Source organism: Pelobates fuscus, chromosome 7 (genome assembly GCF_036172605.1).
Source record: "Pelobates fuscus isolate aPelFus1 chromosome 7, aPelFus1.pri, whole genome shotgun sequence".
In the NCBI taxonomy this organism is placed as follows: Eukaryota; Metazoa; Chordata; class Amphibia; order Anura; family Pelobatidae; genus Pelobates; species Pelobates fuscus.
In genome coordinates, this window is record NC_086323.1 from 93,716,683 (window position 1) to 93,732,085 (window position 15,403).

Here is a 15,403-nt window from a genome sequence, read left to right on the forward strand (position 1 = left end):
CACTTGATCTGTCAGAGGAGTTATTTAAACATCAGTTGGAAGAAATGAGTGATGCGCAACCATTATTGCCAGAGGATGTAGACAACAGCGATATGTCTCAGTCAGGCAGCATTACACACATGGACGTACGGTGTGATGATGATGATGTTGCACCCGCTGCTGCTTCCTTTGCTGAATTGTCAGATACAAGTGAAGCGGTTGATGATGACGATGCCCGCTAGAAGAGAAGAAGAACAGGGGGAGAGTTCAGATGGGGAGACAGATAGGAGGAGGAGACGAGTTGGAAGCAGGGGGAGGTCGTCGCAAGGAGCTAGTGGCACAGTCAGACAGCATGCATCCGCACCCGGGGTCAACGTATGCTGTTGCCACCATCAGAATGCCGTCATTGCAAAGCTCAGCAGTGTGGCATTTTTTTGGTGTGTCTGCCTCTGACAACAGTTTGCGGTGTTTTCGGTGCGTTAAACGGGGAGTTTGGTCTGTCACTGTGAAGCGGGTGTAACCCTTACACTGGGTGGAATGATTCGGTTCAGGTTTAAATATGATGGTATTGAGGTAGATGGAGTAACTGTGGAGATAAAAGTGTACAAGCACCTAGTGCAATATTGTACTGTATAATAATACTTCAACATACAGTGTATAACTCAGTACTCACAAGGAGGGAGCCAATTGGAAATGGCTCAGTCCAGACGCCTGTGGGATAGTTAGAAGGGATCCCACTCCCTTCCAAAGTGCAGGTGGTGCTCCGCAACTCTCAAAAAGGAATGTCCACACCAATATAGAATTGGGGACTAAGTCCTTTTATTGATAGAGTAAAAAGTGGATGTACAACAAAGTAAAAAAAAAAACAACAAACTTGATAAAATCCACTAAAATCGTAATAAAGTAAATAAGTCCACTGTGGGATAAAAAAGAATTATTGCAAAACGCGTTTCGCCCAAGTCCTGGGCTTCCTCAGTTGCTAAGGGTGTCCTTCGGATGCTCTGTTTATGTACCCACTTCAGGGGATGCTTGTTTCCGTGTTCGCGCCGGTATCCCCATTTCCGGTCGCATGTCTATGACGCACTTCCGGTCCGCGGTCCTGCTGTTGGAACGCATGTGCGTTCCAAATCATCAACAACTTTATTGTTCTTTGTTAAATCCAATGAACATAGGGGATATCTAATCAAGTATCCACTTAGTGTGATACATAAAGGGGAAAAAAGGGTTAGCGATCTTCATAAATGGAGCATCTAAGTGACCAAAAATACATGAATAAAATCAGTAATAGAAATATGTGGCAATAGGGAAAAGAGTATACTTATTAAAAGGATAATTGGCAAGTGTCATCTTTCATAAATAGAACATTTAAAAAATACAGCATTTAAAGATACTTACATAAAGGTAAATTATGTTGTAGGAAACTTGTAATAAATGCATAAATGAGAGTCAATAATTTTATGGAGAACTTTTAACGGAGAAAAAGAGGGAAGTGTATGGTTAAATAAATAACTACTACATATCTTATGAAGATAATGTCTAGCCTCTTTTTCGTATTTAATGCTAATAGAGTCTTCAAATTCCATAGTCATGTGGCTAGTTAACTAAATGACAAATATGAGGTACAAATGGAAATAGTATAATTCCTTAAATGGAATCTAAGGCATAATTTAAAAAAAAAAAAACTTTTTAAAACAATGTATGAAGGCATAAACATATATCTAGCATTTATAAAAATTAATAATTAAAATATAGGTTGCAGAACGTCCCAATATATCCAACTAGTAATAGTGCTAGCAGAATATAGGGTAAAAGATGTTATAAAAAATGACATATTTCGAAATCTGCATTGAGGCCGTTGGGTATGAGGGTATTGAAGTTAAAAATAAATCTCATCTCTTCTTTGCCTAGTTTATTAATGTAGTTGCCTCCCCTCCAGTCCTTTTTAACTAATTTTATTGCACAAAAGAGTAGTCCTATGGGGTCCTGGTTATGTTGGGTTTTAAAATGTTGAGAAACAGAATGCGTATCCAGACCTTTTTTGATATTGCGGACATGTTCTGCAATCCGTACATTTAGGGGCCGTATGGTTCTTCCTATGTAAAGGAGATTGCATGGGCATTTTAGGACGTAAATGATTCCCTTCGAATGACATGTGAGGTGATCTTTAATTTTGTACGGTCGACCTATTGTTGCACTTATGTCTATAAGGTGTCTTTTTCTGTTTTTAGTGGCTCTACATGGTAGGCACTCTCCACACCCGTAAAATCCTATCAAGTTGTTAATAAAGTGCTTAGGTATTGTGGTTTCTAAATTACTTCTAACCAGCGCATTTTTCAGGTTGCTGGTGCCTCTAAAAATCATTCTTGGTTTGGGAGGTAAAATATCCTTAAGTATGGGGTCGTCCTTCAGAATATGCCAGTGTTTGTTGATGGCTTTCTGTACTTTTTTAGTATTTCCATTATATTTGCTAATACAAGGACTGTAATATTAGAACAGACTGAGTGGCAAGAAGGGAATTTCCTAGTCACGTGTGATGTCAGCTCGTTATATAGTGCAATCCCCCATAACAAAGGACTAGAAGCAGCCAAATACTTTTTAGAAAAGTCATCTTTTAAGAAAGAACAAATAGAGTTCATTTTAGAAGGGATTTTACTTATTTTAACCAACAATTTTTTTTGGTTTCAGGATCGTTTTTATCTACAGATCTGCGGTACGACGATGGGCACCAAGTTCGCCCCCAGTTACGCTAATTTGTTCATGGCATACTGGGAAGAATCCTTTATTTCTAGTGACCATGAATGGAGGGCGAACTTGGTGTCCTACCGCAGGTATATAGACGACATATTTTTTATCTGGACAGGCAGTAGCTGTGAATTAACAAGGTTTTTAGAATTTCTTAACACTAATGATTGGGGCGTCAAATTATCCAGCGATGTGAGTAACAACAACATCAATTTTTTAGATTTGAATATCTATATAAAAGAATCGCGTATTTTCACAAGGAACTACTTCAAACCGGTGGACTCCAATAGCTACATCAACAGAACTAGTTGCCACCACAAGCCCTGGCTAACCAATGCCCCTAAAGGGCAATTTAAAAGAATCAGGAGGAACTGTAGAGAAGAAACGGAATATATCAAACAGGCCGAGTTCATAGAGAAAGGGTATGACGAGGACGCCCTGAGGAAAGATATGGAAGAAGTTAGACTCCTGGAAAGAAGCCAGCTTTTAAAATATAAACCTAAAACAGTGACACACAATTGCAATGAAGTTCCTTTTATTAGCAAATATAATGGAAATACTAAAAAAGTACAGAAAGCCATCAACAAACACTGGCATATTCTGAAGGACGACCCCATACTTAAGGATATTTTACCTCCCAAACCAAGAATGATTTTTAGAGGCACCAGCAACCTGAAAAATGCGCTGGTTAGAAGTAATTTAGAAACCACAATACCTAAGCACTTTATTAACAACTTGATAGGATTTTACGGGTGTGGAGAGTGCCTACCATGTAGAGCCACTAAAAACAGAAAAAGACACCTTATAGACATAAGTGCAACAATAGGTCGACCGTACAAAATTAAAGATCACCTCACATGTCATTCGAAGGGAATCATTTACGTCCTAAAATGCCCATGCAATCTCCTTTACATAGGAAGAACCATACGGCCCCTAAATGTACGGATTGCAGAACATGTCCGCAATATCAAAAAAGGTCTGGAAACGCATTCTGTTTCTCAACATTTTAAAACCCAACATAACCAGGACCCCATAGGACTACTCTTTTGTGCAATAAAATTAGTTAAAAAGGACTGGAGGGGAGGCAACTACATTAATAAACTAGGCAAAGAAGAGATGAGATTTATTTTTAACTTCAATACCCTCATACCCAACGGCCTCAATGCAGATTTCGAAATATGTCATTTTTTATAACATCTTTTACCCTATATTCTGCTAGCACTATTACTAGTTGGATATATTGGGATGTTCTGCAACCTATATTTTAATTATTAATTTTTATAAATGCTAGATATATGTTTATGCCTTCATACATTGTTTTAAAAAGTTTTTTTTTTTTTTAAATTATGCCTTAGATTCCGTTTAAGGAATTATACTATTTCCATTTGTACCTCATATTTGTCATTTAGTTAACTAGCCACATGACTATGGAATTTGAAGACTCTATTAGCATTAAATACGAAAAAGAGGCTAGACATTATCTTCATAAGATATGTAGTAGTTATTTATTTAACCATACACTTCCCTCTTTTTCTCCGTTAAAAGTTCTCCATAAAATTATTGACTCTCATTTATGCATTTATTACAAGTTTCCTACAGCATTATTTACCTTTATGTATGTATCTTTAAATGCTGTATTTTTTAAATGTTCTATTTATGAAAGATGACACTTGCCAATTATCCTTTTAATAAGTATACTCTTTTCCCTATTGCCACATATTTCTATTACTGATTTTATTCATGTATTTTTGGTCACTTAGATGCTCCATTTATGAAGATCGCTAACCCTTTTTTCCCCTTTATGTATCACACTAAGTGGATACTTGATTAGATATCCCCTATGTTCATTGGACTTAACAAAGAACAATAAAGTTGTTGATGATTTGGAACGCACATGCGTTCCAACAGCAGGACCGCGGACCGGAAGTGCGTCATAGACATGCGACCGGAAATGGGGATACCGGCGCGAACATGGAAACAAGCATCCCCTGAAGTGGGTACATAAACAGAGCATCCGAAGGACACCCTTAGCAACTGAGGAAGCCCAGGACTTGGGCGAAACGCGTTTTGCAATAATTCTTTTTTATCCCACAGTGGACTTATTTACTTTATTACGATTTTAGTGGATTTTATCAAGTTTGTTGTTTTTTTTTTTTACTTTGTTGTACATCCACTTTTTACTCTATCAATAAAAGGACTTAGTCCCCAATTCTATATTGGTGTGGACATTCCTTTTTGAGAGTTGCGGAGCACCACCTGCACTTTGGAAGGGAGTGGGATCCCTTCTAACTATCCCACAGGCGTCTGGACTGAGCCATTTCCAATTGGCTCCCTCCTTGTGAGTACTGAGTTATACACTGTATGTTGAAGTATTATTATACAGTACAATATTGCACTAGGTGCTTGTACACTTTTATCTCCACAGTTACTCCATCTACCTCAATACCATCATATTTAACCCTGAACCGAATCATTCCACCCACTGTATGTATATGATTTTCTGTGATTTTTAGTGTGGATAGAGAGGTTACCACACGGGTGTTTGAGTGTTTTTGGTATCTATTTGGGTAACACGCTGTGACTCTGTACTTTTATTTGTAACCCTTACACTACCTGATGGATACAACATCATACCTGATGTTTTAAAGCACGTTATTCCAAACAATTTAGGAATGTTAGGTGATTTATGCCCTTTATGGATTAAAACCAGACTCTGCATCAACTATGTAATTTTCCATGGGAGTTTTGCCATGGATCCCCCTCCGGTATGCCACAGTCCAGGTGTTAGTCCCCTTGAAACAACTTTTCCATCACTACTGTGGCTAGAAAGAGTCCCTGTGGGTTTTAAAATCCGCCTGCCCATTGAAGTCTATGGCGGTTCGCCCGGTTCGCCCGTTCGCGAACATTTGCGTAAATTCGCGTTCGCCGTTTGTGAACGGAAAATTTTATGTTCGTGGCATCTCTACGTTTCAACATAAATAATGTACTGCTTTTCTCATACTTTAGCCAGTACTGAATGCACGTGGCATATAATCTGTTAATTTAAGGTGACTTTGGCATGGAAACACTCCTTATAAAATCTCCAATGTCGGTCCTTTAGGGTTATATCAGTCAGGGGTACAGTTAGATACTGTGAATAGCTGAACAAAAGCTTTCGCTGTATGCAACTGATAATTAATGTCTCCAGGGATTGGAAATTCCTCTAAGACATTTCCTGACTCCTAATGGTCTCTGTATATTTTACTGTCTAGTTTATAGTTTGTGGAGTCAGCAAAGCACAGTTATTTTTTTTACAGAATACATACAAATAGAGAAAATGTCCATTTGAGAACAATTTGGAAATGTAGAGATCTTGGTTTAATGTAAACCAGCACATGATTTTAAGAGGCTAACTACCACAGAGTGTAATTATTTACTGCAATGTTTAGATATCTACTGTATTCAACAAAGTTATTTGGCTATGACTCAGCCTTCGTGTTCTCATTCTCTATCTCAGCAAAGCCCTATAGAAGCTATGTCTATCTATCTATCTATCTATCTATCTATCTATCTATCTATCTATCTATCTATCTATCTATCTACTTTTCATCCTTTGGTCATTCTTACAATGACACCTGTCAAGGGGTGGGATATATTAGGCAGCAAAGAAACAGTCAGTTCTTGAATTTCATATGTTGGAAGCCGGAAAAATTGGCAAGTGAAAAGATTTGAATGACTTTGATAAGTGCCAAATAGTGATGGCTAGACAACTGGGTCAGAACATCTCCAAAATGGCAAGTCTTGTAGGCTGTTCCCAGTATAGAGTGGTTAGTATCTACCTAATGTGGTGCAAGAAAGGACATCTGTTGAACCGGCATCAGGGTCATGGGTGCCAAAGGCTCATTGATACATTTAGGGAACTGGCCCATCTGGTCTGACTACATAGAAGAGCTACTGTAGCTCAGATTGCTAAAAAAAAAAAAAAGCAACTTAATGCTGGTCATATAGAAAGGTGTCAGAACTTAATTAGAGAGTCACCTTTGCCATCCGGTCTAGCAAGAACACACTGTGCTTCACAGTTTGTAGCGTATGCAGACTGGAGCGTAGCTGCAGACTGGTCAGAGTGCCCATAATGACCCGTCTCCACCACCAAAAGTGTCTTGAATGGGGATGTGAGCATCAGAACTGGACCATGGAGAAGTGGAAGAAGGTTGCCTGGTTTGATGAATCATGTTTTCTTTTAGCTCGGGTGGATGGCTGGGTGAGTGTGCATTGTTTACCTGGGGAAGAGGTGGCCGCAGGATGCACTATGGGAAGAACGCAAGCCGGTGGAGGCAGTGCTACACTCTTGACAATGTTCTGTTGGGAAAACTTGGATTTTGGCATTAAACCTTGGTGATACTTTAAAGCTACATATTTTTATCTCTGTGCAGTTATTCTGGTGTATAACGGTAAGGTGTACAAAGCACAGTTCATAAAAGGGAACTTCTCTGGAATTTATATCATTGAATAAAAAAATTGAAGGCCACCTACAACGAGTGTTAATCATTTTTTCATGTGATGCTGTTTTCTCTTAAATTTTTATTAAAGAATTATAAAGTGAGATCATAATCCATTTTAAGCAAGGGAAAGCCAGGATATACATTGGAAATGAGGAGAAAAAAAATAGAAACATTGTTTTTATTCTCCTCTCCTCTGTATGCTTTTTCTGCGCTGGTTGACAGGTTAAAAGGACAGAGCTTATAACAATAATTTAGGGATATAATATGTAGCTTTATAGATTTAATGTTATTTTTCACACATGAAAAATACATGTTTGTTAAAGGAACATTATAGGCATCATAACTGCTTCATGGAAATAAAGTTGTTATGGTGCCTGGAGGTCACAGGTGCTTCCTTTCCGTGAGAGTTAAACTATTTACGAATGGTCTAACCCCAAAGTTAGCTCTCCAGCGTCATTCCTTGCTGTCCCCATCAACCACCGGTGTCTGAAATTCAGACAGAGGAAACATCGACTGCTTGTCTTGGAGTATTTAGCTGATGCCGTACGCTACTGATTGGCTTAGAGTGCAACTGCATGACAGCAGTTGATTGTGGAATCATAAAATGGGCCTCTGTTCATGTCATGTAACCTGAAGGGGCGGGCCAAGGCAGACAACGGAACACTGAGAATATACCTGTACATTAACATGCACATCAAAATTTGGATTTTTATTTTGTTTCCATATACAAGGGCCTGAAGGTTCACCAGATTCCCACCTACTGGTCCTATTGTGTTTTGTGTGGGCGCAGTTTCATTTTTATGATTTTTCTTGTATTGCCTCGTTTGATAACTGTATTGTTCATATTTAAATCTTCTTCCATTCCACTACTATTTTCTGCATATTGAAATAGGAATTAGTGGGTCTTGAGAATCACGCATTTCTTTTGATGGGCTTTTTGTTTCTCATGTTATCAAAGTACTAGCTGTGTAGTGTAAGTATACTTTGTATTTAGCTTGGCACAATTGCTATTGTATTGATACCTATGCACCCATATTCCCTATCGTCAAAGCTTGGCCGGTCGCTTTGTCCATGATGACCACTAACACCAAATTCACCTAATCCCATGAATAAAAAAATACAATGTAATCAGTGCTCTTGTGCACTGGTAATCCATCCGAACTGAGCTTTTTCTCATGGAAGAGCCTTCCAGCTAAGGTGGTAAAGGTTAACACAGTGAAGGAGTTTAAGCATGCATGGGATAGGCATAAGGCTATCCTAGACTTAAGATAAGGCCAGGGACTAAGTATTTTGAAATATTGGGCAGACTAGATGGGCAGAATGGTTCTTATCTGCCGTCACATTCTATGTTTCTATGTTTCTATGTGTCTATGTTTCTCCCTTTGTTTTCAGAGGACACCCAGTTTCCACACTAATGTAAGAGGAGAGTCACTGATTATAGTATAAGATGATTCAAATCCCTATGCAGCTTTTAAATTACAAGTACTTTGTATGTAAGCCTGTACTTCTCCCTTCACACTAGATGAACATCATTTTGTCAGACTGACCCAATGCCAGAGGTTTGGCAGACATATTAACTTGTGATACCAGTCTGAATCAGCAATAAGTGAATAAATATCGTCTTAATATGGTCTCGATTTAATAAGCTTTCCAAATGATTCAATTATGTTAGAAAATGTTTTCAAGTGTTTTATCTACAAAAATACCCATAGACTTTAATGGTGGCGTCTATAGATTGTAACGTTTGGAAACATTCTAAAAGTATTGAATCATTTGGAAAGCTTAATAAATTTAGGCCTATGTATGTTGAAAATGTGTCATGCTGTATACATGTTTTTTATTTTTATTGAGATTAAGTTGTTATGGTGCCCAGAGGATTACATTTATAAATAGCAAAGGGTAGCAAACTTAAGGAGGTTACACGCTTACTTTTTTAGTATTTGATTGTAATGTGAAACTTTGTTTCACACACTACTTTTAATCATATTTTTTTCTTCAGTTGTAACTATTTAGTACGTGCCCAATACTTGCGAGTTCTAAAATTTTAATGAATTTTTCTGTTTCAGAAATCGGGCCAGTTACTATCACAACAGATCCTGAAAAATTTCAGAATGAACTTAAAGAACTTTATGTGCAGGTCAGTATGCAAATAAATGAATGGACTCCTGGATTCCTGTCTACTCTGTATTTCTTGTTTGCCAAAACATCCTTATTGGACCAACGAGCCAGGAGAAACAGTGCTCTGCTCATTTGGACACTCGATACGGATAAACATTTAAATGTTGGTGACTGATATGCTGCTGATTCATCTACCCACAAGCAATAGTATTTTGTCAGCTGGTAAAAACATTCAGTTGAATAAAAATGTTAATTAGTCTGTCTTAAGAACTTTTTTTCTCTTTGAAATTATTTGCTTTTGTAGTAAACATACCAATGAACTTCAAAAGGTCACACCATGTCATTAAGAACAGGGTTTATAGCTGTGTATCAATGCCTCCCTGAAGATTTTAGTCTGGCAACAAAATGAATTAACTTTTCCCCCTCGTTACACAGGTTGGATGATCAAAGTGAGTAGGGGACTTTTTGTACAAAGTTGATCTCAGTAAATTGTTTATATATTATTTTTATGTGTACCTTGAGGGGAAGATATGGTTGCAATAATTCAATTATATTAAGTTAGGGCCTGATCACCTAAGCCAAACGTTAGCATCTTAGTTTTTAATAAAAAGGGGCACCCAGTTTTCTTCATTTATTTGGAGAAGGTTCTGCTTGGAGATGGGTATAAACCTATCATTTTCTTTTGCCTATCATCTCCAAACTAATAGTGCCTCCGAACTTGCCAACCATTCTCTGGAACAATACTTGTGCTGTTCCTCATTTCTATAACAGAAAGGGACACATATTCCCATTCTCCTCTATGAAGCCAGGGGCATTTATGTCTACCTTGCAGCAGGGGCAAACCGATGTGCCATCAGCCATTTTGTCCCCTAATTTCTGCAGCCAACTTTATGAAGAACTGTTACTGTGACTAGCCTGGTGCATATATTTATACAGTGCATGAAATTTATTGCAATAATCTGCCACGCTAGCAATGCTGCTATTTATTCTAATTATATGTATAAGCCATTTATCGAGAGCTTGTTAACATAGATCAGCTATACTCTCTGCTTTCTGACCCCATTGAGTCTTAATTGAATAAATAGAGAATTTGTAATGCATGTCTAGTGAAATAGTGCCTCCCTCCTATGACGGCCTTATATATATATATATCTATAATATTTTTCATTTGTCAGGGTGGAGGTGATTGCCCAGAGATGAGTGTTGGAGCTATTAAAATTGCCTTGGAAATATCTTTGCCTGGATCGTTTGTGTATGTGTTTACGGATGCAAGGTCCAAAGACTACCAACTAGCCAATGATGTGCTGCAGCTCATTCAACAGAAACAATCCCAGGTAAGAAGTCCTAAAGGTAGTGCGTGGTCCAGAAAAAAAAACATGTTAGTATGAATTTACTGGTTAATTAGGTGCAAAGTACATTATTATTATTATTATTATTATTATTATTATAATAATTACATTATAATTATTATTATTTGGTATTAGTAAAAACCAAAGAAAAGAAAAATTACCTTCGTTCTTTCCACATCCCTATGTATTTTTAAACAAATGGAGGTTTTTAGTTACCTCCAATGGCCATGTATGTCCACGTATAGGGTATGGTTAGAGTTAGAGTTAGGACCCACCTAAGAGGTCTGCCTTGACGTGGCAGGTGGGCATACCCTCTCATGGCCATTGGAGGTAACTTAACCCCTTAAGGACCAAACTTCTGGAATAAAAGGGAATCACGACATGTCACACACGTCATGTGTCCTTAAGGGGTTAAAACCTCCATCTGTTTAAAAATACATAGGGATGTGGAAAGAGCGCAGGTAACTTTTCAGTTTTTTTTTACTATATGTATTTTGGCTGATGTGTACTACGGTCGTTGCTGCCGCCCAGGAGTAATGGGAGTTTGAGCGCAGGACTTGTTTCTTTGTACATTATTATTAGAGTATGATTTGTAAGGAACCAACATATTCTGAAATGCTGCACAACTTGGGAATACTGTAAAACAAGGAGGATCCACCATGAATGAAAGTATACAGAATTTATTTCCGAAAATTGATAATTATGCAGAATTGGCGAGTGAATTGTAACTTTCAGAACGAAATAGCCAACCTTGAAAAACAGGTGATGTGATTCTTTTTTACAGGTTAGCAGTTTTGGTTTAACAATTCTAGTATCCTAGTCAATGTCTCCATTACTAGTGAATAACCCTGATAGTCTTTAAAGCAGTTTACCGTTATTATACTATATTTTCCTTAATTCACAGCCAAACAGATGTTTAATGACTTACTAAGCATCATGGAAAACGGAGCTGGCAACTCTAGTGCCAGAGCTGTGCCGCTGGTTTTCTAAAAGACATATAGCAAAACATTTAATTTATAGGGGACGTGCGATAACGCCCAAAAAGTTCAATAAGAGTCTGCAGAGTATGCTCTAATTCTTTACATTATTATTATTATTATGATATTTATATAGCGCCAGCAAATTCCGCAGCGCTTTACAATGGGTGGACGAACAGACATGTAGTTGTAACCAGACAAGTTGGACACACAGGAACAGAGGGGTTGAGGGCTCAGTGAGCTTACATGCTAGTGGGAGTGGGGTAAAATGACGCAAAAAGGTAAGGATAGTGTTAGACTAGTGACAGTTGCAGAAGAGGAATCAGTTGGGAGCTATTAACAGTTTAATTGATACGCTTTCATGAAGAAGTGGGTTTTTAACAATTTTTTGAAGGAGTGGAGACTGGGTGAGCATCTAACGGAGGAGGGAAGCGAGTTCCACAGGAACGGTGCAGCCCTCGAGAAATCTTGAAGGGGAGCATCAGAGGTGGGAGTACGGACAGAAGATAGACGTAAGTCTTCAGCAGATCGTAAGGGCCCAGACGGGACATACTTGTGTATAAGGGAGGATAGATAGGTGGGAGCAGCATTATGCAGAGATTTGAAAGCAAGAACCCGAATTTTAAATTGAGCTCCATATTTTATAGGAAACCAATGTAGGGACTGACAGAAGGGTGAGGCATGGGAGGTGCGGGCGGACAGGAAGATGAGCCTCGCCGCCGCATTCATTATGGACTGTAACGGCGCATGTTGGGAGGACGTAAGACCACTGAGAAGCGAATTACAGTAGTCAAGGCGAGAAAGGACAGTGGAATGGACCAACACCTTAGTCACATCCGGCGTTAAGTAGGGGCGGATGCGCGCAATGTTTTTGGGATGGAAATGACAGGATTTGAACATGAGGCTTGAAGGAGAGGTCGGAGTCAAAGGATATGAATGTGCCCTTATCCTGCTCTTGTTCATTTACACACCAATTTTATCTAAATAGAAAAGAGAAAATGATTATCATAACCAATGTATCAGTTTGGGTGGTTTACATATTAAAATTAGTGTTGCTTCAAACAGCAGCCGTGGTCCAACCAAACACTGAGGACTCAAAACTACTAATTTAATACCACAGATATTGCCCACTGGAATGTTATTATTTTCAATATAATACTCATAAAGTGCTCATTTTCATATTTTATTTATACATATACGTACTTGTATTAATTTAATAGGATACAGACAAGTCATCCAAAATTTAAAATACCACAGTTTAACAATATTTGAAAATCCAAGTTTTTGCCAGTCCAGCAATCATTTTGTTGCTCCACCCTCTGCGTCTCAGGCAATCAAAGCCATTTTAGTGTATCTTACTGTTTATTTAATCAATCAACAATATTGCAAATACTCTTTATGCAATGTCAATATTTTGTATATTGGACCAGGTCGTTTTTGTGTTGACTGGCGACTGTGATGACAGGACACACGTTGGATATAAAGTGTACGAGGAGATAGCTTCCACTAGCTCCGGACAAGTATTTCATCTGGACAAGAAGCAAGTTAATGAGGTAATTACACCATAGTTAAAATTATTTATGTACCTACCTTTAAGGCATTAGCACAAACCAATGGCTCAATAATTATACATGGGATTACAATATATATAGTGTAACAAGGAATGTTACAGTACAGTACCATTATATAGAAAAGTACAAAATAGTACAGAGTAGAACAGTACAGTAGAGTATTGGGTAAATTGGTAGAGGTGTGCAGATATGCAGGCTGATTTTAGATACACCCACAATAAAAGAATGCATTAGTAAATTGTAATTAAAATTGTGATTTTGTATTTATTTTGTTTTTGGGCTGTTGAGTGTGCTTTTAAATGCTAGCCTGAAAATTGAAATTATATACCTATGAGTAGAGAGGCTCAATGTTGTCCTGCCTACTAGCACTGGTGAATTTAAATAGGTTGGCAACCCCCACCCCAACTTGACTCCAGGCAACTTCCTCATTTATTAATGTACGGTATATGGATTCTTTCAATAATTACGTATAAGAACATTCAGGAAATTTGGGGCAAAGGGGCATCTCCCCCTCTGGGCAACTAGTATGTAAACGTTTGTGAGCCTCACGGCACAATGCTATATATATCATGTAACTATATTATTTTATTATTAAAAGTTATTGTAGTATCAGCATAAAACTTTTAATATAAAATTAAATGGAGTGTGATTTGATAATGTGCTGGTTTGGCTTCAAATGAAGCAAGTTGCTTGCCGTCCCACGCTACATGTAGCCAGCTATTCCCTAATTATATTCGTGCAAGCAAAAATACAAATGTTGGATCAACAGTGATCAAAATCTACACAAAATAGAATTGCTTGCTCGTTATACAAGCAAACAGGCATTTGTTTAACATAGAATCCAAAATAAAAAGCGCAAAGCATGATTATTTTATTTCCATTGATAAATATACAGAATGTTTATTGTGTTAGCATAAAATGTTTCACATAACTAAAATAATTTGTTACTGCGAATTTTCATATAAAATACAAAAAGGGTATAGGGGAAGATTTTGCTTAGTGTAAATCAAGTGATTCAAACGTACCATGGAAAAATCCACAACATAAACTAGATGCTTAAGATACTGAATTTTAGACAGAGCTCTCATAGCGGAGAAATTCCTTATAGAAGCTTTCCTATGCTATGTCAGCAATTACATCGTATGGGAATATTTCCAATGCTATACAATATCAACAATAGGACTTTGGTTGGTTGGTAAGCCAGCCAATCAGTGCGCTCTGACAGGCACGTTTTGAGAGAAGTGGTTGTGTTGCGAGCCAGTCCGGCAGTGTTCAGTTCCGGCTGACGTCCAGACTAATTTCATTCCTAGGAGCCTAAATTGCAAAATCTGGTCAAATAGTGTAAACAATGTATGAATTTTGCACTTGGAATGGCCACATGTGCAGCCGAATGGTTTTGCCCCATTTAATATGGGGCCATTCGGACTTTAGTGAATGTAGTGGACCTCGGTTAACCCAACCGGTTATCTCCACTAATTCTCTTCCTTCAGCCGTTCAGGAATCACTTAGAGTATAAAGAGACCCATTTCCCCCCAGTAACTGGACGACACACAGCTCCAGGGGTACAACACTGACAATCCTTTACTGGTACACACAGCTTTTATGCCCAGATCTCCACAGGGGGTCTACACTCTTTCAGCACACAGCAAGATCTTTTCCTTTGTCTTAGGCAGGAATGAGGATGGGTTACAGATAACCGTCTCCCACTCTGGGAGATACCCACAGTTACATACATTAAAACATTTTACACACAGGGGGGAAAAAGTAGGGGCTCCACGCCCCAGGAGGTGAAGGGGTCACACATGTACAACATATATCACTGGATAGCCCTGGGTCCTAACTAGGATCCCTGCAAATAGCGGATCTATTGGATGTACAGAGCCCGAGCAACCATTGTACAAAGTCTGGGCTTGAGGCTCTGTACATTCCCCAAATTAGTTCCACAGCGTTGCTTGGTTTAGTCCAGTGAATTCAAACTTCGCTCCTAAACAACAACAGCCAATCCAGAAAAAGGGCGCAAACCAAATCGCGCCAATCAGCGCTCAGGGAGGAGAGGGGTTTCACTGCCCAATCAGGAGAAAGGGCTTAAAACCCATTTGCATCAATTGGCGTGCAGGGATGAGTGGAGTTTCGCTGCCCAATCAGTAGAAAGGGCGCGAAACCCTGCTTGAATGGGCTCCTCTTCT

The 15,403-nt window shown here is 38.4% G+C and overlaps 1 protein-coding gene across 1 annotated transcript in view; it reads left to right on the forward strand.

The window, feature by feature from the left end:
• The window catches only part of HMCN1 (hemicentin 1), a 224,346-nt gene that overhangs the window by 28,961 nt on the left and 179,982 nt on the right, over positions 1–15,403 (forward strand). The window contains exons 2-4 of the mRNA XM_063426207.1: positions 9,269–9,339; positions 10,496–10,654; positions 13,077–13,199. Of these exons, the coding sequence (XP_063282277.1) occupies positions 9,269–9,339; positions 10,496–10,654; positions 13,077–13,199 (353 nt within the window). The remainder of the gene's footprint in view (positions 1–9,268; positions 9,340–10,495; positions 10,655–13,076; positions 13,200–15,403) is intronic.